Raw genomic sequence first — 26,485 nt, forward strand, 5'->3', positions numbered from 1 at the left:
TTTTGTGCTTTACGTCCGGTCACTCCTTGGAAAGAATTCCAATTATGTATAGCCTTACCTGCTCGACTGGGACATCCTTGTATGCATGGTATGACTTCCTGGGCTGGGGCGTGGATTGGGTCCTTGATTGATCGCAGAATATGACGGCTGCCCTGAATGCGCCGGTCGTCACCCCCCGTACGAAGAAGAACCCTTCTGACCCCCGACCCCCGCACGCCCTCCCTAAACTCCCAACCTTCGAGCCAGAGGAACAAGAGCCCTCCAGCGACATTCACGGCGTAGAACCTCCCGGGTGTACGTCTACTCGTGGGGAGTCCGAACCGGCGATCGAGGAGCTAAGCTAAGATCGACCTCCGGACCCGCCAACGTGCGTAACCGGCCCGCCGAAAACTACACGCAAGAACAGCAACGTAGCCCCAAACCTCCCTAAAAACAACGCTATGAATTTTTAGAGCCGGATAAATACTCAATGGCACAAATAAACATCTGCAGAAAAGGCGTTAGTGCTTGCCGAGCCACCCGCGGCGTCGCCGCTCCACTGTAATGTATTTTAGTCGCGACGATTGCGTGTTGCCGATAAAAGGCCATGCTGGCGATTATCAACATGCAACATTACCTCCCCCTCTAACTTCTTTCCCTTGTCCCACTCTCCCCCGTCACCAGATGGGGCTCCACCACTCTTTCGCATGATTGTTCACATGTATTTACTTTGATTGGCTTTTGCATCGCATGGCTGGCCGAGTGATTGCCTTCTCTACTTCCCGGGCATCCCTCAAGTCTCCCTCGCATCGTACCCCCCTCGTCCATCGCCGCGCTCAACGATCAAGATGCCGCCCAACATGATGACGGAATCCTGGGCCAACATTTGTCGCCAGTGCGTCACTGTTGTAGCTGACGTGCCAGCTTCAATCCTGCTTGTAACTCTCCTGGCGACATTGCTGGGATTGTTTGTCCTGGTGAGTCGGATCCCGCTGGTTCCTGCGCCGGGGTGCGCGCCCTCCCCCCCAGTTGCCCGAGGACTCGTGCCAGACTACCAATTGACTACCAATTGACCAATACTGACCTCTCTGCTCATCTACAGTTCTTCCTCTTCCTCTTCATTGTCGCGCCGACCCCGCGAGAACCCCTACCAGAAGAAAAGAAGTATAGGACCCTCGCCAAAGATGGAGCGATCACCAGCCCCGAACCACTCCCCTGCTGGCTCGATGCCCTCGACGCCCACAAAACCGCCGCCACGCCACCCCAGATCGAGCCCGCGGAGCTGTTCATGTCCGTAGTCGTCCCGGCGTACAACGAAGAAGACCGGCTTGCGGGCATGCTGGAGGAAGCCGTCAACTACCTAGAGCATATGTACGGCACTCTGGGCCGCGCTGACGAAAACGACATTAAGCCCGGGCCCGTTTCGACCAGGTCTATGCGCAAGCGTAAGCCGGCGTCGAACGGCCAGGCAAATGATGGCCCCGCCACGGGCTCAGCATCGGACCGCGGATGGGAGATTATCCTCGTCTCAGACGGGTCGACGGATCGGACGGAGGAGGTTGCATTCAACTTTGCGAAGGACCACCAACTGTCGCTGCACCCGAAGGGCTATGCGGGACCGTGGACCCCCAAGGCCCAGGAGGGCGTGCACATCCCGCCCGGGACGATTCGCGTGGTCAATTTGACTCATAACCGCGGCAAAGGTGGCGCTGTTACGCACGGCATGAGGCACGCTCGCGGTCGGTATGTCGTGTTTGCTGACGCGGATGGGGCGAGCAAGTTCGAGGATCTGGGGAAGCTTGTTACGGCATGCCAGGAGGTTGAGGATGCCGGCGGCCGCGGAGTGGCTGTTGGGTCGCGCGCGCACATGGTGGGCAGTGAGGCGGTAGTCAAGGTGAGTTGCAATTGTCCTCGTCACACGCGAAAACTTGTATAGGCAGACGAGAAACCGGTATTAACATTGTCCAATAGCGGTCCAAGTTGCGCAATTTCCTGATGCACTCATTCCACATGATCCTATGGCTGATGACGCCGCCCAGGACCGCCACTGTCAAGGACACGCAGTGCGGCTTCAAGCTCTTCTCGCGCAACTCCCTGCCCTCCATCATCCCCTACATGCACTCCGAGGGCTGGATCTTCGACGTGGAGATGCTCATGCTGGCAGAATTCGCCCACATCCCGGTGGCCGAAGTACCAGTGGGGTGGCGCGAGGTCGGGGGCAGCAAGCTGAACGTCCTTCGTGACAGTATCGGCATGGCCTGGGGCCTGGCTGTCCTGCGGGCGGCATGGTCGCTCGGCATCTATCGACAGACGTGACCAAGTATGGAACCATAGTACTCCACATGCAACTGCAAATCTACCGTCCCTGGCTTAGTTCGAGATTCTTTTTCTGGGCGTTTTTGGTGTCTTTTCCATATTGGGTGAAAGAGTCCCATGTTGCAAGACTATATATATCCTTGTGCTATTCGTGTATACCCGCTTGATTGGGCATGGGAGCCGCTCGATAGTCTATATCTTAAGCCTGCAGGCAGCTCGAAGTAATTCCGAGGCAAAACCTAAGATTGGTAGCGACGTAAGGAACGGCGCTCTCTGGAACAGGGGAACTATCTACTTTGCCGTCATGCCGTTCGGCACCCGATCGCCTCGGGTGGAGCCACCACAGTTTGGGACCAACCTCCATCTCGTCGACCCGACCAGATGCCTCTTGTCTCTTGCTACCGAGCTTACATCTATATCACGTCGAGGTAGAAATTCAGAAGAGTTACCATCAAGCCATGCCGCCATGCTCTCACACGCAGCACTCCTCATTGGGGCAACCCCGCCCCGTCCTGTAGCCCTAAACTGCATATCTTGCATGTTGACTGCTCCGGCTGGTCCAGGGTTCGGCCCGCGAGTCAGTCCACCTACTCGCATCGGCTCTACGCAAGCGATCTCTGCAGGGACATCTGGACCACGTTGATCATAGCATACGTCGAGACATCTGAAAAGTTTCAAGGGATGGAGGACTGTCTGTTTCCCCCTTAACTCGTCAAAGTCCTTCAATCCTTGTCGTCACCCCAATCAAGCATGGATCCGATATAGCCATAGTACAGCCCTATCTTCACTCCCTCGTTCACGTTTTCTTTACCATCTGGCTTCTTATCTTCCAGCATGTATGCGCCATACCAAATTGCAAGTACATGTACGTGGAATTGGAAAATATTCAGGGATCCTTTCCGATTCGAAAGCACCAACTCTCGCGAAATAACCAACTACTGTGGGCCGCCCACTGAGCCCGGAAACAAGGACACTGGGCCATCTCCCATTTGATATCCAAGATCGATACGCTTGAAAACACTTTACACGTGCATAGAATTCTACTGAAAAACCACGGTTGGCCCCGAGCCAATCCCGCGCGGCCGCAAGCCCACCTGTGTGGAGGAGTGACCACCGATGACATCACGCGGTATCTGATCAACAAGCTCCAAAGGGAGCTCCATGCCTCATCTCCTGCACAACACCTGGCTCCGGCTCTCACTCTCGTCGCCTCCTAGCTGAAAAAGCCTCATTATACCCCGTCACCTCACACGCTTGCGAGAACCTCGTTCGCCACCAATGGCCTTCCCACTCTTCTCCCCTCCATCAACAATTCTCCGCCTGGGCCTGGGCCTCGGCATCGGTCTCTCTGCGGCAACCCTCACGCCTTTCTCGCCCTTCCGCGCCGCCCCGATCCAATGCCAGTACAGCGCACCTTATTACCGAACGGAGGGCCAGGCGAGCGCGGAGACTGGCTGGACCGTCAACGCCAATGACCCAATGCTGCAGAAGCAGGGCCGCACGGGGATTGCGGCGCAGGCCAAGAACACGTTTCTGACGAAGGAGAATATGCGCCAGATTAGTCTGGGCAGCGTGCTCGGCCTTGTTGCTGGCGTTGGATTGAGGGCTTTCTCGAGAGTGCTGGTCGTGGTTCTGGGCATGGGCGTTGTTCTCGTTGAGGTATGATGGGATATCTCGTCACCGGTAGGGAGTGAAACAGAGAAAACAGAGTATGCTAATGGTTTCCCTGCAGTGGGCTGCGTCGAAGGGCTATAACATCCTTCCCTTGAATCGGTTGCAACGATATGTGAAGAATGCCAACCTGGGCCGGATCGTATCTGAGCATCGGCCTTTTAAGATCAGCTTTGGCCTGATGATGGCCATGGCGGCCTTTGCGCAGTTCTAAATGCCAGCTCGAGAGAATGAGCGGAGGAAATGCTTCCTGTACATAAAAAGTTCCCCGGGTGCTCCCCGAGTCTACTACCATCTAGGATCCCAACCAAGACTATTCCATCGTGCAGGGTATGCACGGCCAATGCAGATTGGTCAAGTATTGAATATTGTGTTTCATAAAGGGGTATCATGACTTATTGCGATCGATTCCGCTTCTAACTCTTCACGAGGCACGCCGAGGAATGCATTATCCGAGCACCAAATCCTCCAGCACGCCCTCCAGTTCATCCCGAGATAGTGGTACGCCCAGGATTTCCATGCCGCTGGGGTCCATGCGCGAGGTGATCATTTGATGGTCATGGAATTCTTTCAGCAGAGTGCGGAACATCATTTCCGAGGATGCGATGAACTCCTCCGTTGCCTTCTGGTAGAGCAGCCGGAACTCGATGCCATTCTCCTCGGCGCTTCTTCCTGCCCCTTCGGCAGCCCCGTCGTCATCAGACTGGTGGCCGTCGTCCATCACAGTAATCACCTCGGTGAGCAAGAGGCGGTAGAGGTTCCGTGCGTTCTCCGGCAAACTCTTAAGCACGAAGCCCACGCCTTCCTTGCCGCCAACGCGCTGGCCTTTACGGCCGAGGAGGGTGTGGACTTCCTCTACGACATTGGTTTCCACCGTGAAGGGGGTGAAGGTAGTGCTATCGTGGAACACAAGATTCAACTGGTCACGCAGACTAATATCCCACATCGTCGCAAAGTTGGGCGTGTCAGCTGTGAGAAGAAGGCGGATGCGAGGTGTAGCGGCGAGCCGGGCGAGCAGAGCCTGGTTAGCTGCCCGACGCAGAGGGGGCGCATCGACGGAGTTGATCAGAACGGTGATGGGCTCTTCCGAGGCAGGTCGAGCCTTGAGCGCCGATTGTAGAAGCTCAAGCACCTCCGTTGGCTGTGCACCCAGCTTGGAGGGCAGATCATCCCCCATAATGGCTGTCGCAATCATGGCAAAAACCGAACGGATTGTGAGACCCGGAGTATAGCCGTTGACTATAACAATAGATGGAGCGCTTCCAGCCGTAGAGCGAGTGTGGTAGAGCCAATCTGCAAATTGCTGCACGAGCTTGCGTTTTGAGCCATACCCGAACAGACAGATATTAAACCCTTCTTCGAACTCAAAGTACCACTGTGGGAATGACCGATGGTGCAAGGAAAGCAAATACTCTTTCTCGTCCTTGCATGGGTCCACGTACTGGCCAAGCTTCTCGAAGTATTCCTCATGCGTCAATAGCGACACCTTATTTAGAGTCGTATTAGACGTTTTTGAAGTCCCAGCGCGATTCTGGAAGAAATAGCGCTCATGTGCTGGTAATTCACCTTCCGGTGTTGGTGATCGTTTGTTCCTTGCACCCTTTGGTCGGCCAGCCCGTCGCTTTGGAGCCTTGGCCTCTTTTCCTGATGCCTTCTCCGCATCGCCCTCGACACTTTCTACCACCGGTTCGGCGGCCTTGTCGGCCTCGGGCTCATCTCCTTGGAGAATTTCCTCCGCAAGCTGCTCCGAGCCATCCCAGGCGCCATCCTCATCCTGCTCGAAGAGAACCCGAGCACTCTTCTTCTTTGCCGATCGGTCTGCATTTTTGATGCGAGACGGCGTCACAGCGGTCGCGGACTTGGACTTGGTAGGCGTAGCAAATAGCGATCGAGCCTTGGATTTGTGAGTCGGCGTCTTCAACCCAGATTCCTTCAGTGGCGTCGGAGCCACTCCGTGGGCCTTTTTCGGTGTCGATTGGCCTTGCGGTGCCTGGGTGAGCTCGTAGGTGACATCGCCGCTCGGCGGGGAGTGGTTCGGCGCGTGGCCCTTCAGCGCGCCATTGGCCTGCCTCAGCGCCGTCCGCGGTCTCTTGGGGGTCGAGACCTCGGGGTGGTCATTTTCCAGACCGGAATCCGACAGCTTGCGCTTCATGATGGGCGAGTCAGAGGACGATCTGTCATGGAGAGGCAGAGGGAAGGGAATCAACAATACCATCAGATCCGGAGAATGTGCACAGGGACGCGATGCAAGGGGCCGGATTGGCTGGGGGTGTGTCTGCCAAAGGGCTGTTGTTGCAGTGCCTGATGCAGAGGACAGGGCAATGCAGGTAATTGAATGGTGGATTCGCCCTGGAATGTGGTAATTCGACTGTTTCAAGTGCCTTGTCTGTCCAGTGCCGCGGCAGCTCAAAGTCGTTCGAGCAGCTGCGGATCCCTTGGGTTTCTCCGACTCCGCCCCAGCTGCACCGAGTAGATAAAAAGCGCCTGGGTCGAGCCCACGGAGGCATTCGATCTCGCCCTGTCACACATCTTATTTCAAATGCTAGGGAGCGATTTGTAGTTCTGAATCACCACACCGTAAAGAAATCTATAAATTGGCTCTCGATGATCCATGGACACGCCGATAAAAGAGGTCATGTGAGCATCGGATCGAAGAAATCCAATTGCGCCGCGTAGAGATTAGGGCAATTCATCGCTCCGTCTTATACTTCCCATTTTCTGTCTAACGCATTCAATTGCCGTTGCAATACTTCTTATCAGGCGTGCGCCGCTGTGGGCTCACACCACACCATTCCGTGCCGAGTGGGCAGCGAACTGTAACTCCGAGACTGGGAACTTTTTCCCGCCGTACCTTGACTCACAGTTGACTCTCAAGCTCGAGCTTCTCCAACTCACCCTTCCTGTGTCGCCTCGACCAACCACGCAACTTTTGATTCAGTATTGATATCGTCCAGGTCCCGACACATGGTATCCAAACCCCAGCCAGCCGCAATGGCGGTTGGCTCTCTTGCCCGCATGCTTAAGGGCCCGGTCCGATGCTACTCCGCACCTTTGGATATGGCCATTCCGCCGTCCAAGCAGCGCTACATTCCCACGTCCGGCACATACCCGCAGGGATTTAAGGTCTCTGGCACCCATGTTGGTGTCAAGGCATCCAACACTCGCTTCCCGGACCTTGCCCTTATTGCCTCCGACACGCCGTGCTCGGCCGCGGCGGTCTTCACTACCAACAAGTTCCAGGCTGCGCCGGTACAGGTGAGCCGGGAGACACTGCGAAGTCGCAAGGGCGAGGGCATCCGGGCCGTCGTTATCAACTCCGGTTGCGCCAATGCCGTGACTGGCAAGGGTGGTCTGGAAGATGCGGTCCGAATGGGTCAGACGGTGGATCAGTGCAGTGGTGCCGAGAAGAACAGCTCCCTAGTGATGAGCACAGGTGTCATTGGACAACGGTGGGTGCCTTTCCAGAAAAGACGTACGCATTGTGCCAGACATATATTAATTTTCTTTCACAATAGCCTGCCGATCAGCAAGATCCTCGATCGCATTCCCACTGCGCAAGCCAACCTCGACTCCTCACACGAAGCCTGGCTGAGCACCGCCCGTGCCATTTGCACGACTGATACATTCCCCAAGCTCCTCTCTCGCACCTTTACTCTGCCCTCCTCCCCAGATCGCACTTACAGCCTAGCCGGTATGACCAAAGGCGCCGGCATGATCCACCCGAACATGGCAACCCTGCTCGGTGTCCTGTGCACCGACGCAGCCGTCGCGCCCGCTGCTTTGCAGTCGCTTCTCAAACACGCTGTTTCCCGCTCATTCAACTCAATCTCTATTGACGGGGACACTAGCACCAACGACACTATTGCTGTGCTTGCCAATGGTGCCGCTGGTGGGGAGCCTGTTCAGGCCCCCGCCTCTGGCTCCGAAGGTAGCGCCGACTACCAGGCTCTCCAAACTGTCTTCACAGACTTCGCCCAGGAGCTTTCGCAGCTTGTTGTCCGCGATGGCGAGGGTGCTACCAAGTTCGTGACTGTGCGCGTCCGGAACTCGCCCGACTATGAATCTGCTCGCCTGATCGCCTCCACCATCGCCCGCTCTCCCCTCGTCAAGACCGCTCTGTACGGCCGTGATGCTAACTGGGGCCGTATTCTCTGCGCTGTTGGTTACACCCAGGGCGTCCGTGATGGCGTTGTCGTGCCTGAGCGTACCTCTGTGAGCTTCCGTCCTGTGGATGGTAGCCCCATCCTCAAGCTCCTTGTGAATGGTGAGCCTGAGGCTGTCGATGAGGAGCGTGCTAGTGCCATTCTTCAAAACGAAGATCTGGAGATCGAGGTCGACCTTGGTGGTGGTGAGAAGGGTGCTGTTGGCTGTGGTGGTGAGGACGCGGTCTACTGGTTCTGTGATTTCAGCCATGAGTATGTCACTATCAACGGTGACTACCGTACCTAAAATTATATGCCTAGCAACTTCTCCTTTTCATCTAATAAGTACTCAATTTTCCATCACTGCAAACTTTGCACCCCGAGATTCAAGTATCACAGAGGAGACAAGACTCTTGCTATACCCAACCCCGTTAACAACCTAGTCAATTTGGTATTTTCCCCTGTCCCTGTTGAAACAGCCCCACCCAACATCCCCATCCTTATTTTATCGGCAGATTTGCGTCGCGATCCTGGCTTGAACCAGACTCGCCTGGTTTGAACGACGACTGATAGCTCGGTTTATACAACACATGCACCAGGAGAACGCCAATAATAGAAGCCTAGTCGAATCTTTAGCAAGCCCCTAGTTGCATACTTATACTTGGACGATGAGAATACGTACCAGCGAAAGATCAAAGCCCTGTGCAACGCTGACCTCCCATTCCGGCCGTTTGCCCAATCCCACATACACCAGGTAATAGTGCTTAATCTTGATCGACATCACGAGCGACCCGCCGTAGTAGACGCTAGTCCTGTATTTCCAGATATCATTCCCTCGCACCTCAAGCTTGACTTCCACGCCCCCGTCGGCCGCATTCCGAATATAGACATCGAACTTGTCCTTGAACAAATGCCCCTGTGGTGCAATCGTAGCGATGCTTTTATCCTTCGTCTCTGGCAGGCTGACGAACCATGTCACCCCGGCCTTTTTGCGATGGAGCTCGAAGAGGGGAAGGCCCGAGGCGTCGATGAAACACATCTTATTACTCCATGAGAAGGCCTTGCCGTCGACAAAGAATAATTTTGCCGGTTTGGCAGCAACTTGCGAGGGGCCTTGTCCCGCATTGTTGACGGCAGAAATAGTGAAGTCGCTGCCCGAATTGCTTATACTGTGCGGATGAACAATGAGCGTTGTGGGTGCTGTGGCGACCAGCTCTGGGCGGATGGCGATGGGTTGCTTTAGGGTATCCAGTGTTGTCATTGTTCAGGATTTGTCGAGCACTTAAGAGTTGAAAAGGGTATGGTGTTGACGGCAAAGAGTTTGGATACTTTTGTCTTTATGTATTCCTTGACCAGATCATCTCTATGCGGGGCGATGATCGTCTTGGATGCCGGTCTTTGTCTATTACAATGAAGGGCCAAGGGGCATGAATTGGACCATGATGACGATGGGTTCACTCCTAGGACGTCTGAGACATTCCCGCGGTGGAGAATCGGGCAGCATCCGCGCTTCGCCATTGATCAGTTCGACTGTACGGGACATGAGGCTGGGGAGGGGCGGACTGTGGAGCGCCTTGAGGGATTTGGGGGCCAGGATTAAGCGATCACCAGGCAGACCAGCACGACAATCGATAATGATAGGATTCATCAAACGCTCCCTTGAATCCATAGAGATATTGATCCAGTTGCCAGAGACAGCAATTGTCTCGGAATGCCTGATAAAGAATGGTGGGCGGGCTGAAGAGAAATCTAAAGAAATCTAAAAAGGAATCAACACCCCACATACTCGGTAGTATACAGTAGGTAGCTTAGAAAGAAGCTGTGCTTCCGCTCCCATGCATGATGCAAGTGCGATGAATATCTCTACCATGTCGGGCGAGGCTGTACAAGAAAGTTATGATTTGCTAGTCTGCTCGGACTCTCACTGATTGGCACATTGAGCCCGGAAGAGTTTGCAACGTACGCCTGCCCAGGTGATGGTGGTAAAGCGAGGGCGGTTGTCGTTCGCATATATATTTTCGGTAGGGAAAGGTAACGAAGGGTGACTGTATCAGATGAGCACGCGAGTCAGTCGCACCTCGGGAACGAACGCAGTAGATTTACTGCCCGGCAATATATATCGAGGGTGATTTCCAGGAAGCTTTCGATGGGAGATCGCCTTCCAAGGCGGGTCAATATTTAGACTTTGAGATATTGAGATATTTAAGGCAGAACGACCTAGTATTTAAAACGAGTACGGTTGTAGATCGACTGATAAAGATTCTCTAGATCATCAGATAAAGATCCGGCTTTGGGAATGGTACATTGGTGTAATATATCGCTGTGTCCCCGATTCAACTCTTGGCACTTTCGAGAAGTGTTCCTGGGTGATTATTGGGTTTATAGCCATTGAAGTTGGCGAAGGAGAGGTAGGTAATAGTTAGTTGGTGTAACCTTTCAGCCATGAAGGTTATTTTACTGGAATTTGGTCCGACCAAAGACCAGCCTCCCGATTCCAAGGATCATGCGACACAACAAGAGCAAGCACGAGGCGCTAGATGGCGCCTGAGGGGCCAGCCAGGCCAGCCAGGCCAGCAAGCTATGACAATCTAGGAAGGGCCCTGGTAATATGTTATTTTATCACAGCACACCTCTGGACGTCAGACCCAAAATCGAACACCTCCAACCGCCTCCGTGCAACTCCCAAGTCCACATTCCTGCTCGCACGACCCTCCGCGGTAAATGCGGGGAGCCCAACGGACTGGAGAGTTGGGGTCACATCCGCGTCCCTTTTGACGTCATCCATGCTGGTCATATGAAGCGAGCGAATACTGGCTTTATAGTGAACCGGTTCCAGTCCTCGCAGCTCATCGTTTTCGTTACTGTCGTTCCTCGGGTCCCCTTGCCACTGGAGCCCGATTGCGAGTAGGTCAACTTCGGTTCCACGGGTCCCTCTCTAGCGTCACTTCGGCAGGAACATCCGCCATTCATCTCATGGGGTGATCAACTACCGATCGGTCGACTAAGTGCATATCAAACCGGCCCGGAGTCTGAAGGTGCCCAACTGTCTCCGTACATCGCGTCCGACATCTGAGCCACCAGTGGTCTAAGAACGCGTGGTCGGCCTTTCGAGCAAATCCCCGGCCCTCGAGCCGTTGGCACCGCGTCCCCATTCTCACATGAAGTCGTGCAGCCATTTTGCCGATATAGACGGTGCTTCGAGCGAGAACCCCTGCTTTCGATAGCTCCCTATCCTACCTCGGAAATCCTACTGACCGTTATTGACCGCCCCCTGTTCCTCTCCACTGCAGCTCTGTTGAGCTGTGAGATACAGCCTACTCGTCGCCGCTGACTGAGGCTGGGCCGACTTTACACGATACCTGTGGATGTCAGCAAACTCCGTACCTAACCTGCAAGCTGAGCTGGCTCCCTTCAACGTGGAGCTTGCTACGCTGTACGGTGAACAAGGATCCACCCGTCCACTTCCCCTCTCCCCGAATCCTAGATCCGCCATCTGTGGGCCCTTGAACACATACGAATTCGCTTGCGCACCACGCAACCAACCGTGCGCCCCTTCTCACTCCTTATCATGAAGTCCGCCGTGACCAGGTTGCCCGACGGCCATGGCAGCGTCTACAAAGAGGTGCGCTTTTCGCCAACTGCAACGCCGGTCCGCCGGGCGCAATCCGTTTCTGGAAGCAACCCCTCCACAAGTGTCAGATACCAACAACGGAGGAACCCACTGGACCCCCAAGTCATGAGCTTTGGCTTAGACACATCCTATATTGAACAATCGCGACAACTCCTCGAGAACCAGCGGGCGAGTTTTGAAACCGAGCGGGCACTGGTGGCCCAAGAACGACAACTGTGGGAGAAGGAACGGGCGCTGTTGCGGGCCAAGATTGCGGAGCTAGAGTCATTGTTGAAATCTCAAGCAGGCCAGTCGAGTCTATCCCCAGCTCATCCGCCCCAGCCTGCACTTGGGTCGCCGCATTCCCAGGCCACCAACGACACCCTCCACTTGGCGCAGGTCTGGGAGGGACCCAGTCCGGGAGGGCGACCGACGAGGGTGTTCCGCGACGAGGGAATCGCAGACGCTGCTCACCTGTCGCCGATTAGCGAAGGGGGCACCAGTAGCCCTCCGTCCCTTGATGCGGCACTTTCACCGCGGACACGGGCGGTAGACGCATCTGGCGCGACCGTCAGCGTGCCCGTGCCGATCGAGAAGCTTGACAGCAGACTGGATGGAATCACCCTCAAGTCCACTGCCTTGCCTCCTGGAGTTGTTGCCCGAGTGATCACCCCACCCTCACCGTCGCCCTTGGAGACCACCCATGGCCCAGCCTCTGCCCCTTCGGGGCCTGCAAGGCCGGACATGGAACATCGAAACAGTCTCAAGCTGAAACTGTCAGAAATTGGCCCGCCCAATGAGAATCTCGTGAAGAATGCTGGCCATACCCCGATGGCGATCATCGACATCGATGACAGCCAGCGAACCACGCAAGATGCTTCTCCCACCGAGATGCCCCCGTGCGAGGAGGAGGAGGCCCCTCTTGCGCCCGTGGTCACCCAAATCCACCAACCGACCGAACACGCGGAGTCCTATTTTCCCGACGTTCCCGATGATCCTACCCTCAAGGGGCCCCTTGGCCTGACGAATGATGAACAGCACGACAGCAGTTTCCTGAACGAACTTGATCTGCGGCTTCTGGACCAGGCCAAGCGCATCCTGTCCACCTCGGCTGCATCAGTTGATCCCGATGAGATTGATGCAGCGAAGGCTCGTCCGAACGAACAGGAACCAGAATTCAAATTCAAGAATTCCACCAATTTTGGCACGGCGTTTGGACGATCGAACTGCGGGAAATTTTGAAAAGAACCATATTTGAGCACCATTTAATGCTGACTTTTGTGATCTATCTACAATTGGCCTGCTTGTAGATATTGTGTTATGCTTCTTTTTTTCTCATTTTCGTGTCATGTCCTTGGGTCTTGGTGATGCACCTCGTTGCGACTACCCTTTTCTTGTTTCTAATAGCGGAGATGCTTCACGACCTGATGAGATACAGCCGAATATGCTGCAATATATGACTTGATTTACATAGTTTTGGATGTCTTGTTCTAATTTCCAGGGCGATGCGCTTCTGTTGCTTCGAGTCTACCTGGAAGGCCCAAGTTTTTGGCAAGGATCATATGATATCCCCTGTTGTCTTTGATATTGGAGTTCCTTGCGTGTGATGTATCACCCTTCGGGTAGCCCTGTTCATGAAGCAGACACCGGCCCTACAAACATCTCCTGCAATGGGGATTGGAGGTGTTCTGCTCCTGCACTGACTCCTTGCATGGAGTCTGCAACCTTCAACTGCCCCCCAGCCGCACGTGTTGTTCGCGCCCCCATGTTACTCACAGACAGCGAGGATTAGGACCATACGAACCCGAAGGGCTTCGACAGCTCGGATCCTCGGCCATTTTGGGCTCGTGCATAAGCTTCAATTTGGTTGCTTAGGGCCTGCATACCCCAGTTCCAGGCTCGATCACGTTGTCCATGCGCACTACGTACGGTCTCCGTGGTCTCGCCGACAAGACCGACAAGACTTGACCTCTCTCATCCAGTGCGCGACTGGAGCAAGCCGTTCGTCTGCCCCTGGTACCTTGCCGATCGGTGTCTTTGTGGCGGTCGTCAAGGAAAAGCCACCAGGGGCTAGTCCGTAGCCTTGCAGCATCCTGGTTCCTGGCTGACCCTGGGTGTCTCTCTACTTCCCCACAACTACCCCTCGGATACTCGGATGCAGGCCTTCCCAAAAACTACATAAAGGCCGTGGCATGCGGTCCCACAGTTTTTCTTTATCATCCATTCGACATCAGAGTCTCGGACAGTCATTCTTTCTTTTGACCTTCTCTTCAACAGTCGTTTCAAACTTTCCAACGAACATTCTTTTAATACTCCCCGGACTCATTCCTTTCGAGCTCTATACTCCACATCAAAATCAAAAATGTCTCCCAAGTCTTTCACTTTCTCGGCCGCTCTGTGCCTGGCTCTTGCCGTTGGTCCCGCCTCGGTGCTGTCTGTTCCCCAGATGGTAAGTCCCAAACCACATGGAACTCGTTCCTGTGCCACCAGCATACAAGATTGGGGAAGCTAACCCTGAATATCAGAACGGACTTCCTCTTCTCGGTGGTGACCACGCCCATGATACCGCTCCTGCCACTGGTGATAGCGAGCATGATGCCGGTGCCGGTTTTGACGTCGGTTTCCCCGGCGGCCCTGGCGTTCGCTTCGGTGCTGGCACCCACGATGAGGAGCATGGCCCTTGCGGACCCGGCGTGAACAGTTTGCACGCCGCCGGCGCTGGCTACGATGTTGGCATTCCTGGAGGCCCCGGTGTGCGCTTCGGTGCCGGCACCGTCGACGCTCACCACGCTGTGCCCTGCCCTGAGGTCGTCGAAGTGACCCCTTCGAGTCCTGCGATGGTTGAGACGACCCCCGCCAGCCTTGTTGTTGTGGAGACGGCTCCCGCTACCTCGACCTACGTCCCTGTGATGATCCCGCCTACCTATACCACTCCTATTATGATCCCTACCATGATGCCTGCTCCCGCCTATGCGTCTTCCACGCCGGTCGTCGTTCACTCGACCCCGCTGGTGCAGCACCCCGCTCCGACGTCGACCCCCTCGTCCCAGCCGGTCTTCAATGCCGGCTTCCCTCTCGCCCCGAGCTCCGGCTTCTTGGTCGCCATTCCTATCATTCTGGGCCTTGTATACTAGACGACGTCCCGAGCCACGAGTGATACAGTGATGTGATCAGAGAGGCCTCTCTTGGGGCAATTCTGGTTCCCTTGGAGGTCGCTTTGCCTCTCTTGTCATCTTGTCGCTGAAATATCTTTGCTACCTTTTGGCGATCCGACACATGTTCCTTATTTCCGTGTCAACTTTTGAATATTTACCTAAATGGTCACCGTTTCGCCTGGTGAACCTCCCAGATACCTGTATCTCGGCTGACATATGAGAGCCATACTTGCTACTGTTGGACTTGCTTGTTATTTTTTTTTTGGGAGTCGGGGCGTGCTTTGCACATTCCGCACTGTGTTTTTATGTGGACACCACATGTCGTTTTTTGTGCGACTGTGATATGAATACACTGCATTTTCATACTTAAGATGGTGCATTCGCGCTCGAATAGGCCCCGCCCCAGGTAAACAATTGCAACTAACTAGTCCTAACTCAATATTTGCTACTCGCCCAGTTAGCAGCTCGAGGGCCTCGGTAGGCGCCAATTCTCTGCTGGTCTGAGCCAAGAAACCTGTGAGGGATTGACGCGGGGGAGCGTATCACAGCGCACCCTAGTTTGATCTAGGGGATGTGATGCATCCACCCCTTACCACCCCAAAAAGAAACTTCAATAAGAGCAGAGTTGTACAGAAGAGAGCAGAAGGTAGTTCTTCGCAGGGCGCATTTGCGCAACGCTAATGATCTGATACGTAGCAAAAGGTTCGAAGTCAAATACTATGTGCAGCCAGCAGCAAATCTTAAACGCCAATTCCTGTCATGTCATGCATATCACGTTTCCCTCTAGGAGGGAGTCGTCGATCGTCAAGCCCAGCGCCCAGACCCGACCCCTTAAACACACTTAGCAAGCCAAGCGTGGCCAGCTCGTCGAACTTGCGCAGAGAAACCCATCTCTCTAAGTAGATACGGGGCCTGCGAGACGAAAGGAAAGGGGGGGGGGGGGGCGGGTTTCTTGCCAAGCACACCCATCATCTCTCCGCTTATACTCCCATCGTGTGGTCATGTTCAATGCCTGGCGTAACACTGGCAATGAACTTGAGGAACACAACCAGGTACTGGTCCACTCGGATAGCAACCTGCTCTTCCTCATCGGCCTGGAGGACTTCCCACTCATCACCACCGCCCGGCTGCTGCTGCTGCACATGGTCGCCGAGTGACAGACCCTTCGTTTCATCGACGAGCCCCTCCAGGCCGCTGCTTCCACCGGCCTGCAAGATGCGGTTGGCTTCCTCACGCGACTGTGTCTGCTTCAGCTTCTCGAGGCGGAGCTTCAGCGCGGCGTCGGCGCGGTCTAGCATGGTCTTCATGACGGAGGCGTGGCGGCATGGGTGCACGGTGGCCATCTTTACACTGCCGTCGAACCAGGGGAAGTCCTCTAGGGTCACGGTCTTGTCTTTGTAGTCGCCGACAATGTCCTCCATCATTAGGTGCGGAGGAAGTGGTTCAGATGGAGACAGGTAGCCGGAGAGATAGAGTCGGGGCGTCCGGTAGAAGTTAGAGTAAGTGATATAGAGGGTGTAGGTGCGTAGTGGCCTAGATGGATCGCCCGTTACTACGGCCTCGAAACAGACCAAATGATGAGCCACGCAGTCTGTACTCACTGTGTTGTCCCGGACTGCCCAGCAGGCTCGCGAATAATTGCCTCCTCATCGTCATCATCATCCTCCATATCCGGAATCTCCTCCTCGTCTTCCTGCTCCCCCAGGTTGCCGGATTCATCTACCGTCCGCACATCGCGGATCTTTGCCTCTTGCATATCGCGATCCGCGACGACATCACGGCCACCTCCAGTCCGGAGCCATCCATCATCTCCACCCCCACCCGATGTAGATTCTCCGCCATCTCCCGCTAGCATGTCTCTCACGATCTCATCCTCATGGCCCGCATCCCCAGCGAAGTTATCGTTCAACCGTCGATGGCACGGCACACCACGAGTGACCAGGAATTGCTTCCCAGCTGGCAGATAAGACACTCGCTTTGCAGGGCTAGACGCATCAGCCCAGGACCATGTCGGGAACTTGTAGACCAGGTAGTCGCCGGCGAGGACGAACTCCTCTGGGGTAATTTGGCCGGTGGCACGGAAGGTAGACGTGCGGGAGACCGGAGCCAAGCGGTCACGCCAGGTGGATAGTGTTGAATGCAGGATATTCATTTTGTGTAAGATGAGTTCTATGCGCTATGAAAGAGAGAAAGCACAGGTAGGTTGGAGATGATGAGGCGGGGGACAACCTTGATAAGCGGTGGGGCACATGATCGGCCCCGCGTGAGCTCATCGCTTTCCTTCACCGCGCCCGCCGCGAAACTTCGTCTCCAAGATTTACATTTGCTGCACCTGATTTGGGTCTTCTGCCCCTGGCTGAGCCTTATGGACCCGATGGATCGTGACAACTCGCCCAGGAAGTCAGGTGCTGCGCGGCGTAGCTGCTGCCTGGTCTCCCGGGACCTGATGTGGTAGGCCTCACGCTATCGAGTTTCCCAAGAGCGTTTGGCGGGTTCAGCTTCCCCAGCAGATTATGCCCAGCGTGATGGGAGGGATTAACGACCGCTCTGTACCGGTTTCAAACCCCAGATGAGCTCATTCGCCTTCATCCATCATTCGCCGCCGCTCAATCTCCGCGTCCACTTCGTCCGTCACCATAGGAATTGCCTTATCTTTCCACTGTTCTGTCTCCTTTCGCATAAATCCCTCAGTGCTTCTCATCCCCACCACCAGAAACCCGAGTTCCTCCCGATCGACATCGAAGACCTCCCACCATTCCCCATCGACCAGCTTGACTCCCTCCTCACGCGTAGCAAGGTAAATGGCCGCCACTGCGAGCGCATTTGGCTGGTGGGTCACATAGAGTAGTTGAGGCGAGAGTAGTGCAGCATTGAGATGCTCAAGGACTCGCCGTGACACCGCTGGTTTGCTCACACCTAGTGTCTGAAGGTAGGTGAGGGCAATCGTGTGCGGGAGGGCAACGTGGGTATCAAAACCGAGGGTACGAAGGATGACCGATTCGATGCGCAGAAGAACCAGCCGGGCTGCCTGGTACCCTCCCTCGGAGAGAATATAGGTGTCTGCAGCGGGAGGCTGCTTCGGTGGCCCGCGAGGGTTCACGAACCACAAGGGTGAGGCGTCTGGGGAGAGGAGGAGGTTATAGACGTTAAGGATGGAGCGGGGTGAGGTAGGCTGGAACGAGATTTTGGCTGTCAGGTAGAGGGCGGCCGCGGAGACATCCTAGTGCGCTTGAGATGAGATGAGAACAACAGAATACACCGGTCGAATGAATGCATACCTTGGCAGAATAGATTCGCAAGCTCCCTCCTTCTGCTCCAAGCCAGAATCGCGTGAAGATGACAATCGCCTGGGCGATTATATCCTGCGATAGGTGGAGCAACACACCGGCTGTTTGGGTAAGTTGCGCGCCGGCGCACCGAATGGAGCTTTCAAGGTCTGACGGTACTTCGTCGATCGACGAAGACGAATTGGAGAGCTGGTCAGGGGTGGCAAGGGCGTTAGAGAGGTGTTTCAGACCAGCCATAGGGTGAGCCATGACGGGCGAAGGTTTGCAAAGAGTGTGTGGGAAGGGTCAAGTAGAAGACGCTTTCGTGGAGTCGCCTGGAAGCTTGCGGTTGTGACCTCGAGGATAGGCGGCCCGCCGATGCAAACTAGTTATTCCATTCCGAATCTAGTAGCTAATCCGGCGGTCACGACCCACTGAGCCTAGTTGTGTATAATGGACATGCTCGTGGCTGTAGGTTACTGAATCTAGGCAATGCTGCTTCAATAATTGTACTTGGAATTATGTTTATTCGGTGGACTGTAGAACTTACCCACGGAGTAGATATTTACGAAGATCACGTGCCTGCTTGAGGCCAAACACTAAACCGGGGCAAACAAGACGGTCGTACATCGCTCTCCAACATCATATAGCCCTTGGCAATAAACAGAACGCCCAGCACCCATAAGCACGCTCTTGAGCTTCAGTAAACGGACTGTAGGCAGAGCCTAATAAGGTGAATGGTCGCAGGAAGCCAAGTAAAAATCATATCGGACGATGGCCATACTTTGATGGATCAACCATAACTCTGCAAGAAACCTAACTCACTCGTTATGAGCAGCTAGACTCATATGCTAAAGTAATTATTGAGTAATAGTGGAACCGCAGGCTCCTCTTTAAGCCGATTTGGCTGTCTTGCCAATCTGAAGGGAGGGTCCCTCAAACCGAGCAGCTCTGATCGTATGACAGCTCATTAATCACTAATTCGCTCGCACTCCTCAGATGGGATCGAAGCACTCCTTACAATCTACGGAGTATCTAAGACACGATTCCAAAGATTCCATGGTGGAACCGCGGGTTAGTGGGGAGAGCTACCCTCGGGTCCAGCCACCGCTATTTCCTAATTTCATACTCCCAGCCTCTCGTTTATTTACCCGGCAGTTCGTGTTTCAAAAAGAAAATAACACCCAAATTGTCAAGTCTGGCCCCATGCAGTGAACCACACGCTATTGAATCTCTCGGCCGTCGCTTTGATCCTGATCATCTCCCATCAGGGGCCGTTTCGTCTCTCCTTTCCTAGCTGATCGCCCCCCTTCCCCGTCGTGGACACTTCACTACCTGCAACCCTCCACCCTTGGGCCCTTGGACTTCCCCTCAGGTCGCACACCAGCCGCGCCACAACACCCTTCCCTTCTCGATCTGACGTGGCATTCGAATCCAGACGAGCTCCTGTCAAATCGCCCTCGCCGCCATGCCCTCGGATAGTTCCTCCCCCTCCCACTCGATGACCCTACATTCCGATGCTTCGCAGGGGCCCCACGAGACCGTTGCCTCGTCGCCCCCACAATCGACGATCCCAGTAACCTCGTCCGAGAGTCGCTTTCACAGTCTCCCCTCACACCGTCGCTCGAATACCGAGTATATTGCACGGCCCCCTATCTTTGAAGAAGTCTACGATTCGACGTACGATCGCCCCCTCAAGAATCGAGCAATCCCAACCTGGACGGATACATTCCCCAAGAAGAAGCTCGAAGCCAAAGCAAGGATCTTGTCAGATTGGTTCCAGGGCAAGCCAGAGCCAGGCGATTTGGGAATCACCACACGCCCGGACACTCACCCCGACACGATTGGGATGGATACCGCCCATCTTGGGGCGGGGACCCCGTCACATATCCGCAAGAACTCGGCTCCAGGCCCGGGGCGGTTCTCATTTTTTGGTCTGCGTCGACAGCCGGAGCAGAGGTTTGACCCGCCAGAGCCTGCAGATGATGAGTTCCTAAACCTGGATATCTTTGCGGCCTTGTCCTTGCCAAATTCCGATGCGACCAGCGATGAAGCTTTCGATGACCTCCGAGACCAGGCCACGACAGTCCTGCAACGCATGCAAGAAGCCTATAAACAAAGAACCTTTGCCATGCACCAGGCCCTGGCAGATCGAAACGAAAAGCAAGAAGAACTTGAGGAGACTCGTGCACGGGTGAGCCACCTGAAGATACAGCTAGACGGGATGGCCGCCAAAGTCCTAGACCAGGAGAAAGCCATGCAGGCCATGGCCGAAGAGCTGGAGCAGGAAAGGCGCATGCGCCAGCGTGAGGAATCTCGCAGCCGCAGCCGCGCCATCCCTGTTATTCCTGCTGAAGACGATATCCCTTCACTTGCGCTCCAAACGCCTCACCGCAGCGGCAAGCGTACCAGCCACGGCACCTTCACCAGCGATTCTGGCTTCGAGTCTGGGGACGAGAGCGTTGCCGACAGCGTTTTCTCACAAAAAGAGAGTGTGGAATCCCCGACATCCACCCTTACCGCCTCGTCGCCGAACCTCTCACAGGTTGCCCTGTCCACGCCCTCGTCGCTCCCGACCCCGATGCCCACCATCCAAAAGAACCTCGTCGCTATCACCACAACGCCCGCACCGACCCGCTCATCAACATACGACCGGGTCATAAAGGGACTTGCTTCCACTCGCTTGGGTAGTTCTTTTGTTGGGAACGTGAATAACTGTACTAATTGCCATGGTGTTCGTGCTTCGGAAGCTTGGAGCGTCATGGGTGTACTCAAGGATGAGAACCGGGGCCTCAAGACGCGACTTGGGGAATTGGAACTGGTCATTGATGACTGTTTAGGTCTTGTTGGTCCTTAACCAAGGCTTAAATGGCAGCTTATGATACTTTATTTGATGAGAAAGCTTTTGGCGATCACGGTTGATCGTTGGGAATCAGGACCCGGAGTCTGTATAGATAGGATTGTTTTTACTTATCTAGAGTACGAGATTATTGACGATGCCCAGGCGTTGGACACCCAAGTTGTCTTTGGCGCATTAATGAAGGAAATTTCTCGTAATATTTTATAACTGTTTTGCAGCTCCGTAGACCCTGCTGGCAGCGACCCTTTTGGTGGTGTGGGGATAAGCTCGGGGTCCTCTACACCGGGGTACACACATGCTTCGGCTACACAGGAGCACCTTGGGGCATTGTATCATAAAGCAATGGAATATTGAAGAGTGACACTGGGGACGGGACAAAATGTTCAGATCTTGGAGCTTCTCTCGTTTGCGTGCTTGTTGAGTCAACGTGGTTGCTTCTCCAGGCGTGTGTTCGCGGCGAAGACCAAGTGGCCTTAATTAGCGCGAAGCGAAAAGTGGCCAGCGAGACTCTTCCCTCCTCTTCCTCCTCCCCCCATTCCCTCCGACCACCTCTTCTCCCCCCCCCCCCCCCTCTCCTTTTCTTTTTCCCTTTCATACCTTCGCAACCTTTCCGCTCCTTCGGTTGGTTTTAATTTCCAGCTTCCTCTATTTATTTTTCGACGGATTGGGAGGAAGACAGTCACCATGAGCGGCCGTGAGTCCCCCCAGCCCTCCCAGCACGCGATCGCTACAACCCACGTCGCATCGATCTCAATGGACCTCCAAATGCTGATGGAGGATCTTAGTACGCTTCCTTGACCTGATCAAGCCCTTCACGCCCCTCCTCCCGGAGGTGGCAGCGCCTGAGACCAAGGTGCCCTTCAACCAAAAGTTGATGTGGACGGGTGTACGTTGCCCAAATCGCCTGCGTGTGGACATGAAGAATTGGCCGGAATCCTAACACCAACCGTTTTGCAGTTGACTCTCTTGATCTTCTTGGTCATGAGCCAGATGCCTCTGTACGGCATCGTGTCCTCCGACACCTCGGACCCCCTGTACTGGCTGCGTATGATGCTGGCCAGTAACCGGGGTACCCTGATGGAGTTGGGTATCACCCCCATCATCTCCTCTGGCATGGTCTTCCAGGTATGCATGCAAATCAATTGAGATATAGCGACCGGCGACAATCGAGCTAACCTCCGTCTGTTTGCTAGCTGCTTGCCGGTACCCACCTCATCGACGTCAACCTGGACCTCAAGACCGACCGCGAGCTCTACCAGACCGCCCAGAAGCTGTTCGCCATCATCCTTTCTTTCGGCCAGGCCTGTGTTTACGTCCTGACTGGTCTCTATGGCCAGCCCAGCGACCTCGGTGCCGGTATCTGCGTTCTCCTGATTGTCCAGCTGGTCGTGGCCGGTCTCGTTGTCATTCTGTTGGATGAGCTCCTCCAGAAGGGTTACGGTCTTGGCAGCGGTATCTCGCTGTTCATTGCCACCAACATCTGCGAGTCTATCGTCTGGAAGGCTTTCTCCCCCACGACCATCAACACCGGCCGTGGCCCCGAGTTCGAGGGTGCGATCATCGCCCTGTTCCACCTTCTCCTGACTTGGCCCGACAAGCAGCGTGCCCTGTACGAGGCGTTCTACCGCCAGAACCTGCCCAACGTGATGAATCTGCTGGCCACCCTCCTGGTCTTCGCTGCCGTCATTTACCTGCAGGGCTTCCGTGTCGAGATCCCCGTCAAGTCCGCCCGTCAGCGTGGTATGCGCGGTTCCTACCCCGTTCGTCTCTTCTACACCTCGAACATGCCTATCATGCTCCAGTCTGCTCTCAGCTCCAACGTCTTCCTGATCAGCCAGATGCTGTACTCTCGCTTCTCTGACAACCTGCTGGTCCGTCTCCTCGGTGTCTGGGAGCCCCGCGAGGGCTCTGCCCAGCTGTACGCCGCCTCGGGTATCGCTTACTACATGTCGCCCCCTCTGAACTTCAAGGAGGCTCTTCTCGACCCCATCCACACCGCTGTCTACATTGCATTCATGCTGGTTGCTTGCGCTCTCTTCTCTAAGACCTGGATTGAGGTTTCTGGCTCCGCTCCCCGTGACGTTGCCAAGCAACTTAAGGACCAGGGTCTCGTTATGTCCGGCCACCGTGAGCAGAGCATGTACAAGGAGCTCAAGCGTGTCATTCCCACCGCTGCCGCTTTCGGTGGTGCCTGCATTGGTGCCCTGTCCGTCGCCTCCGACCTCCTCGGTGCCCTCGGCAGCGGTACTGGTATCCTGCTTGCTGTGACGTAAGTTTCCCGCCTCTCTTTATCCATATCAGACTCAAACAGCTAACAATGTACCAGCATCATCTACGGTTACTTTGAGATTGCTGCCCGCGAGGGCGACATTGGCGCCGGCCTGAAGGGCCTCGTCCCTGGCAGCTAAACGCTGAAACTGCCGACTTCTTTTCATGAGTAGTATGATGAGAGGCTATGCTTTGGTAGTCTTTTGCAGTCCTGTTTACTACTTTTCGTCCTTTTAATTTGGCCGCTCTTCTTTATATTATCTTTGGGGAGAATGAATTGTTGGGAGGCTCGTTGCGGCAAAGACTGGACTGGGCCGATCTCGGCCCATGATTTCAAGTTGGCGATCCTGGGGCAGTGCGCCGGGGGATGCCACTGAGGTTTCTAGCTGCCTGTATTGAATGCATCAGGCTGGATTTCTTGAAGGGCTACCGGCATGGTGGATGGCGAAAGAGGCGGCCGGCCAGTCTTGTCAGCGATCGTGCCGCCGTCAAAGTCAGGAGCGCTCTCTATGGGGGCCTGTAACCATATTTCATGTTAAAAACCAAATCAATCTACTTGTCTCATTAAAATTGGTGTCGGCGGAAATCTGTTGTATCGCTGTGGTTTCAGTCAAGACCAGAGAGGTAAGGCTCTCTAGGACCTCTACTGTTAGATTAGACGCGACTGTGATGTGGGTTCCTTGCAGTATGCATCCATCCAGGAATTAGATGCTGGAGACCGTCAGTATAGTTCATCCAATAGCGCATCTGGCACATAATTGTCCGATCATCACTTGATGACTTGCCCTATACTTCCTGTGCAATGACCTCTCTGCAGGATCATACTGTAATACGGTACCATACCCGTCTTTCAGGATCCCGGTATCCTCGGGTAACTCTACGCCCGACTTCGCACGGCGAGCTTAGGACCGGGCGAGGGGCAGCCCCGGCCTGCTTGGCCTGAGGCGAAAATTTTGGCGGGGGAACCTGTATTTCTTATCGGGGCCTGTTGACTCACTTTTCGCCTCGCCATCCTCTTTTAACTCTCATCCGTTTTCTTTCTCTTCCTTAGGACACTCCCTATCTTTCTCCATTCTCCTCTCTTCCTTCACACCCCTCCATCCCACACAATGGCCCAGACGAACGGTACCAACGGCAATGACTTCACCGTCAAGGCCGGACTCGCGCAGATGCTGAAGGGTGGCGTGATCATGGACGTCGTCAATGCGGAGCAGGTACCCTTGTCATGCACACTGTGATTCATTAGATCAAAGCTGATACGTTTGCTCTACTCATTAGGCCCGTATTGCCGAGGAGGCCGGTGCCGCCGCCGTCATGGCCCTCGAGCGTGTCCCCGCCGATATCCGTGTCGAAGGTGGCGTCGCGCGCATGTCCGACCCCAGCATGATTAAGGAGATCATGGAGGCCGTCACCATCCCCGTCATGGCCAAGGCTCGTATCGGCCACTTCGTTGAGTGCCAGGTACGTTCAGTCCATCGCCTGCCTGCAAACGGCCAAGGAAAATCTTGATCCCCGCATCGCGGACGAACGAACGCTAACCCTTCGCCCCGCCACACCAGATCCTCGAGGCCATTGGCGTCGACTATATCGACGAGTCCGAAGTCCTGACCCCTGCTGATGACGTCTACCACGTTACCAAGTCCACCTTCAAGGTGCCCTTCGTCTGCGGCTGCCGTAACCTGGGCGAAGCCCTACGCCGCATCTCTGAGGGCGCCGCCATGATCCGCACCAAGGGCGAAGCCGGCACCGGCGACGTCGTCGAGGCCGTCAAGCACATGCGTACCGTCAACGCCCAGATCGCCAAGGCCCGCGGCATCCTCCAGGCCAGCGCCGACCCGGAGCCCGAGCTGCGCGCCTTCGCCCGCGAACTGGAGGCCCCCTACGAGCTCGTCCGTGAGGTCGCCGAGAAGGGCCGTCTGCCTGTCGTCAACTTCGCTGCTGGCGGTGTTGCCACCCCTGCCGATGCGGCGCTGATGATGCAGCTGGGCTGCGACGGCGTCTTCGTCGGCTCCGGTATCTTCAAGTCTGGCGATGCGAAGAAGCGCGCCAAGGCTATTGTCCAGGCTGTTACTCACTTCAAGGACCCCAAGGTCCTTGCTGAGGTTAGCCAGGGTCTGGGCGAGGCTATGGTTGGCATCAATGTGCAGAAGATGCCCGAGGCTGACAAGATGGCTGGCCGCGGCTGGTAAACCCCATTTTTTTTGCCTGTTTGAGTTTACTTTGTATCCTGTCTTTTGGCCTGCAGGCCGGTTTAAAATTTTTTGTACATGAGCCACGAACCGTTTTTGAACACAAAATTCAACTTTTTTGTTTATCCTACAATTTTTGTTTGTACCAAGCACAGCATCTGGCGTCCTGATTTCTCCAAATTGGGGGGCGGGGGGTGGGGGTGGGCGGTCACTGTGAAATTATCTCCAGTACGGAGCAACTTGCCAACTTGGCAGCAGCGCCCAGAGCCCGGTATCTCAATTAGGACACTTCTTTCCCATAAACCTCGGGCTAACCAGGTGGGGCAATTTCGCACAATCCTTTCCATGACAATTGACTTGGACACTTGCAATTCCAGGCTCCCTAAAGGCGTCTTGCAGATAACCGCCCCTCGACACTACGGGAGCCGGGCCGATCATCTGATAGGTCCTCCGCTCCGAACTACCAATCGCCGAACGCTCTGGGGAAAGTAGTGAACATGGCCGGAAGAGAATCCCTGCTCCCCGGTCATTGGAATTCACGGGGTGTGTCATATGGAAATTCGGACCCTGCAGAGCCCGTCGGCGATCATTGGCCTGCTCGTCCACTTCCCCTTTGTGCCACCGAGACTACCCGTGCGGAGCCTCATTTTTCCGAGTGCATTTGTAATGGTATGTATCGTTACATACCGCGGAAGCCTGGATTACGGGCTTGGCGTGCAGGTGAATGTGCATAGGGCGTAAGGTGCGCAGGGCGCTTGGGAGATCTAGAATGAAGTACAGCCCCCATTGATTCGGCAGGGCTAGAGTTATGAACGCGTCATGCTGAAAGCTTGGACGAAGATGACAGAGACGTGCACGGAACACTAACGCGCAACGAAGCGCTCAACACGGCCACCCAGCACTAATAGACCGTGCAAAGTGCGAACCAAAGGGGAAATTGGCCATGTAGGGTGAATTCCAAGTTTCTCAGTCCTTACCTGATATTATATCCAGTCTTTGCAGCGCTAAACAATATTAAGTCTATAACTC

The 26,485-nt window shown here is 55.0% G+C and overlaps 12 protein-coding genes across 12 annotated transcripts; 8 read left to right on the forward strand and 4 right to left on the reverse strand.

Moving 5' to 3' along the window:
- Window positions 1–827: 827 nt before the first annotated feature.
- N7482_002600 (dolichyl-phosphate beta-glucosyltransferase) lies at window positions 828–2,295 on the forward strand (the record flags this gene model as incomplete). The annotated part of the gene is made up of 3 exons (XM_056684725.1): window positions 828–956; window positions 1,082–1,873; window positions 1,951–2,295. 3 exons carry the CDS (start codon window positions 828–830, stop codon window positions 2,293–2,295), a joined length of 1,266 nt encoding a protein of 421 aa, XP_056548331.1.
- Window positions 2,296–3,573: 1,278 nt separating this feature from the next.
- Window positions 3,574–4,180, forward strand: N7482_002601 (uncharacterized protein; the record flags this gene model as incomplete). Its single annotated transcript, XM_056684726.1, has 2 exons — window positions 3,574–3,954; window positions 4,028–4,180. 2 exons carry the CDS (start codon window positions 3,574–3,576, stop codon window positions 4,178–4,180), a joined length of 534 nt encoding a protein of 177 aa, XP_056548332.1.
- A 234-nt stretch (window positions 4,181–4,414) lies between these two features.
- On the reverse strand, window positions 4,415–6,118 carry N7482_002602 (origin recognition complex subunit 2; the record flags this gene model as incomplete). The annotated part of the gene is made up of 1 exon (XM_056684727.1): window positions 4,415–6,118. One exon carries the CDS (start codon window positions 6,116–6,118, stop codon window positions 4,415–4,417), a length of 1,704 nt encoding a protein of 567 aa, XP_056548333.1.
- Window positions 6,119–6,957: 839 nt separating this feature from the next.
- Window positions 6,958–8,415, forward strand: N7482_002603 (bifunctional ornithine acetyltransferase/N-acetylglutamate synthase; the record flags this gene model as incomplete). Its single annotated transcript, XM_056684728.1, has 2 exons — window positions 6,958–7,415; window positions 7,482–8,415. 2 exons carry the CDS (start codon window positions 6,958–6,960, stop codon window positions 8,413–8,415), a joined length of 1,392 nt encoding a protein of 463 aa, XP_056548334.1.
- Window positions 8,416–8,608: 193 nt separating this feature from the next.
- Window positions 8,609–9,369, reverse strand: N7482_002604 (uncharacterized protein; the record flags this gene model as incomplete). Its single annotated transcript, XM_056684729.1, has 2 exons — window positions 8,609–8,728; window positions 8,791–9,369. The coding sequence occupies 2 exons, from the start codon at window positions 9,367–9,369 to the stop codon at window positions 8,609–8,611; spliced, it is 699 nt and encodes a 232-aa protein (XP_056548335.1).
- A 2,307-nt stretch (window positions 9,370–11,676) lies between these two features.
- Window positions 11,677–12,960, forward strand: N7482_002605 (uncharacterized protein; the record flags this gene model as incomplete). Its single annotated transcript, XM_056684730.1, has 1 exon — window positions 11,677–12,960. One exon carries the CDS (start codon window positions 11,677–11,679, stop codon window positions 12,958–12,960), a length of 1,284 nt encoding a protein of 427 aa, XP_056548336.1.
- A 1,120-nt stretch (window positions 12,961–14,080) lies between these two features.
- Window positions 14,081–14,852, forward strand: N7482_002606 (putative cell wall protein; the record flags this gene model as incomplete). The annotated part of the gene is made up of 2 exons (XM_056684731.1): window positions 14,081–14,167; window positions 14,244–14,852. 2 exons carry the CDS (start codon window positions 14,081–14,083, stop codon window positions 14,850–14,852), a joined length of 696 nt encoding a protein of 231 aa, XP_056548337.1.
- Window positions 14,853–15,853: 1,001 nt separating this feature from the next.
- Window positions 15,854–17,025, reverse strand: N7482_002607 (ATG3/ATG10 family protein; the record flags this gene model as incomplete). The annotated part of the gene is made up of 2 exons (XM_056684732.1): window positions 15,854–16,406; window positions 16,475–17,025. The coding sequence occupies 2 exons, from the start codon at window positions 17,023–17,025 to the stop codon at window positions 15,854–15,856; spliced, it is 1,104 nt and encodes a 367-aa protein (XP_056548338.1).
- A 423-nt stretch (window positions 17,026–17,448) lies between these two features.
- N7482_002608 (putative cyclin) lies at window positions 17,449–18,409 on the reverse strand (the record flags this gene model as incomplete). The annotated part of the gene is made up of 2 exons (XM_056684733.1): window positions 17,449–18,093; window positions 18,152–18,409. The coding sequence occupies 2 exons, from the start codon at window positions 18,407–18,409 to the stop codon at window positions 17,449–17,451; spliced, it is 903 nt and encodes a 300-aa protein (XP_056548339.1).
- A 1,231-nt stretch (window positions 18,410–19,640) lies between these two features.
- Window positions 19,641–20,996, forward strand: N7482_002609 (uncharacterized protein; the record flags this gene model as incomplete). Its single annotated transcript, XM_056684734.1, has 1 exon — window positions 19,641–20,996. One exon carries the CDS (start codon window positions 19,641–19,643, stop codon window positions 20,994–20,996), a length of 1,356 nt encoding a protein of 451 aa, XP_056548340.1.
- A 687-nt stretch (window positions 20,997–21,683) lies between these two features.
- N7482_002610 (translocon subunit SEC61) lies at window positions 21,684–23,407 on the forward strand (the record flags this gene model as incomplete). The annotated part of the gene is made up of 5 exons (XM_056684735.1): window positions 21,684–21,693; window positions 21,785–21,885; window positions 21,957–22,124; window positions 22,193–23,268; window positions 23,326–23,407. 5 exons carry the CDS (start codon window positions 21,684–21,686, stop codon window positions 23,405–23,407), a joined length of 1,437 nt encoding a protein of 478 aa, XP_056548341.1.
- A 969-nt stretch (window positions 23,408–24,376) lies between these two features.
- On the forward strand, window positions 24,377–25,456 carry N7482_002611 (pyridoxal 5'-phosphate synthase subunit PdxS; the record flags this gene model as incomplete). Its single annotated transcript, XM_056684736.1, has 3 exons — window positions 24,377–24,481; window positions 24,546–24,728; window positions 24,827–25,456. 3 exons carry the CDS (start codon window positions 24,377–24,379, stop codon window positions 25,454–25,456), a joined length of 918 nt encoding a protein of 305 aa, XP_056548342.1.
- Window positions 25,457–26,485: the final 1,029 nt, after the last annotated feature.

This window comes from Penicillium canariense, assembly GCF_028826845.1.
Source record: "Penicillium canariense strain IBT 26290 chromosome Unknown utg000001l_segment0_segment0, whole genome shotgun sequence".
Taxonomy (NCBI): Eukaryota; Fungi; Ascomycota; class Eurotiomycetes; order Eurotiales; family Aspergillaceae; genus Penicillium; species Penicillium canariense.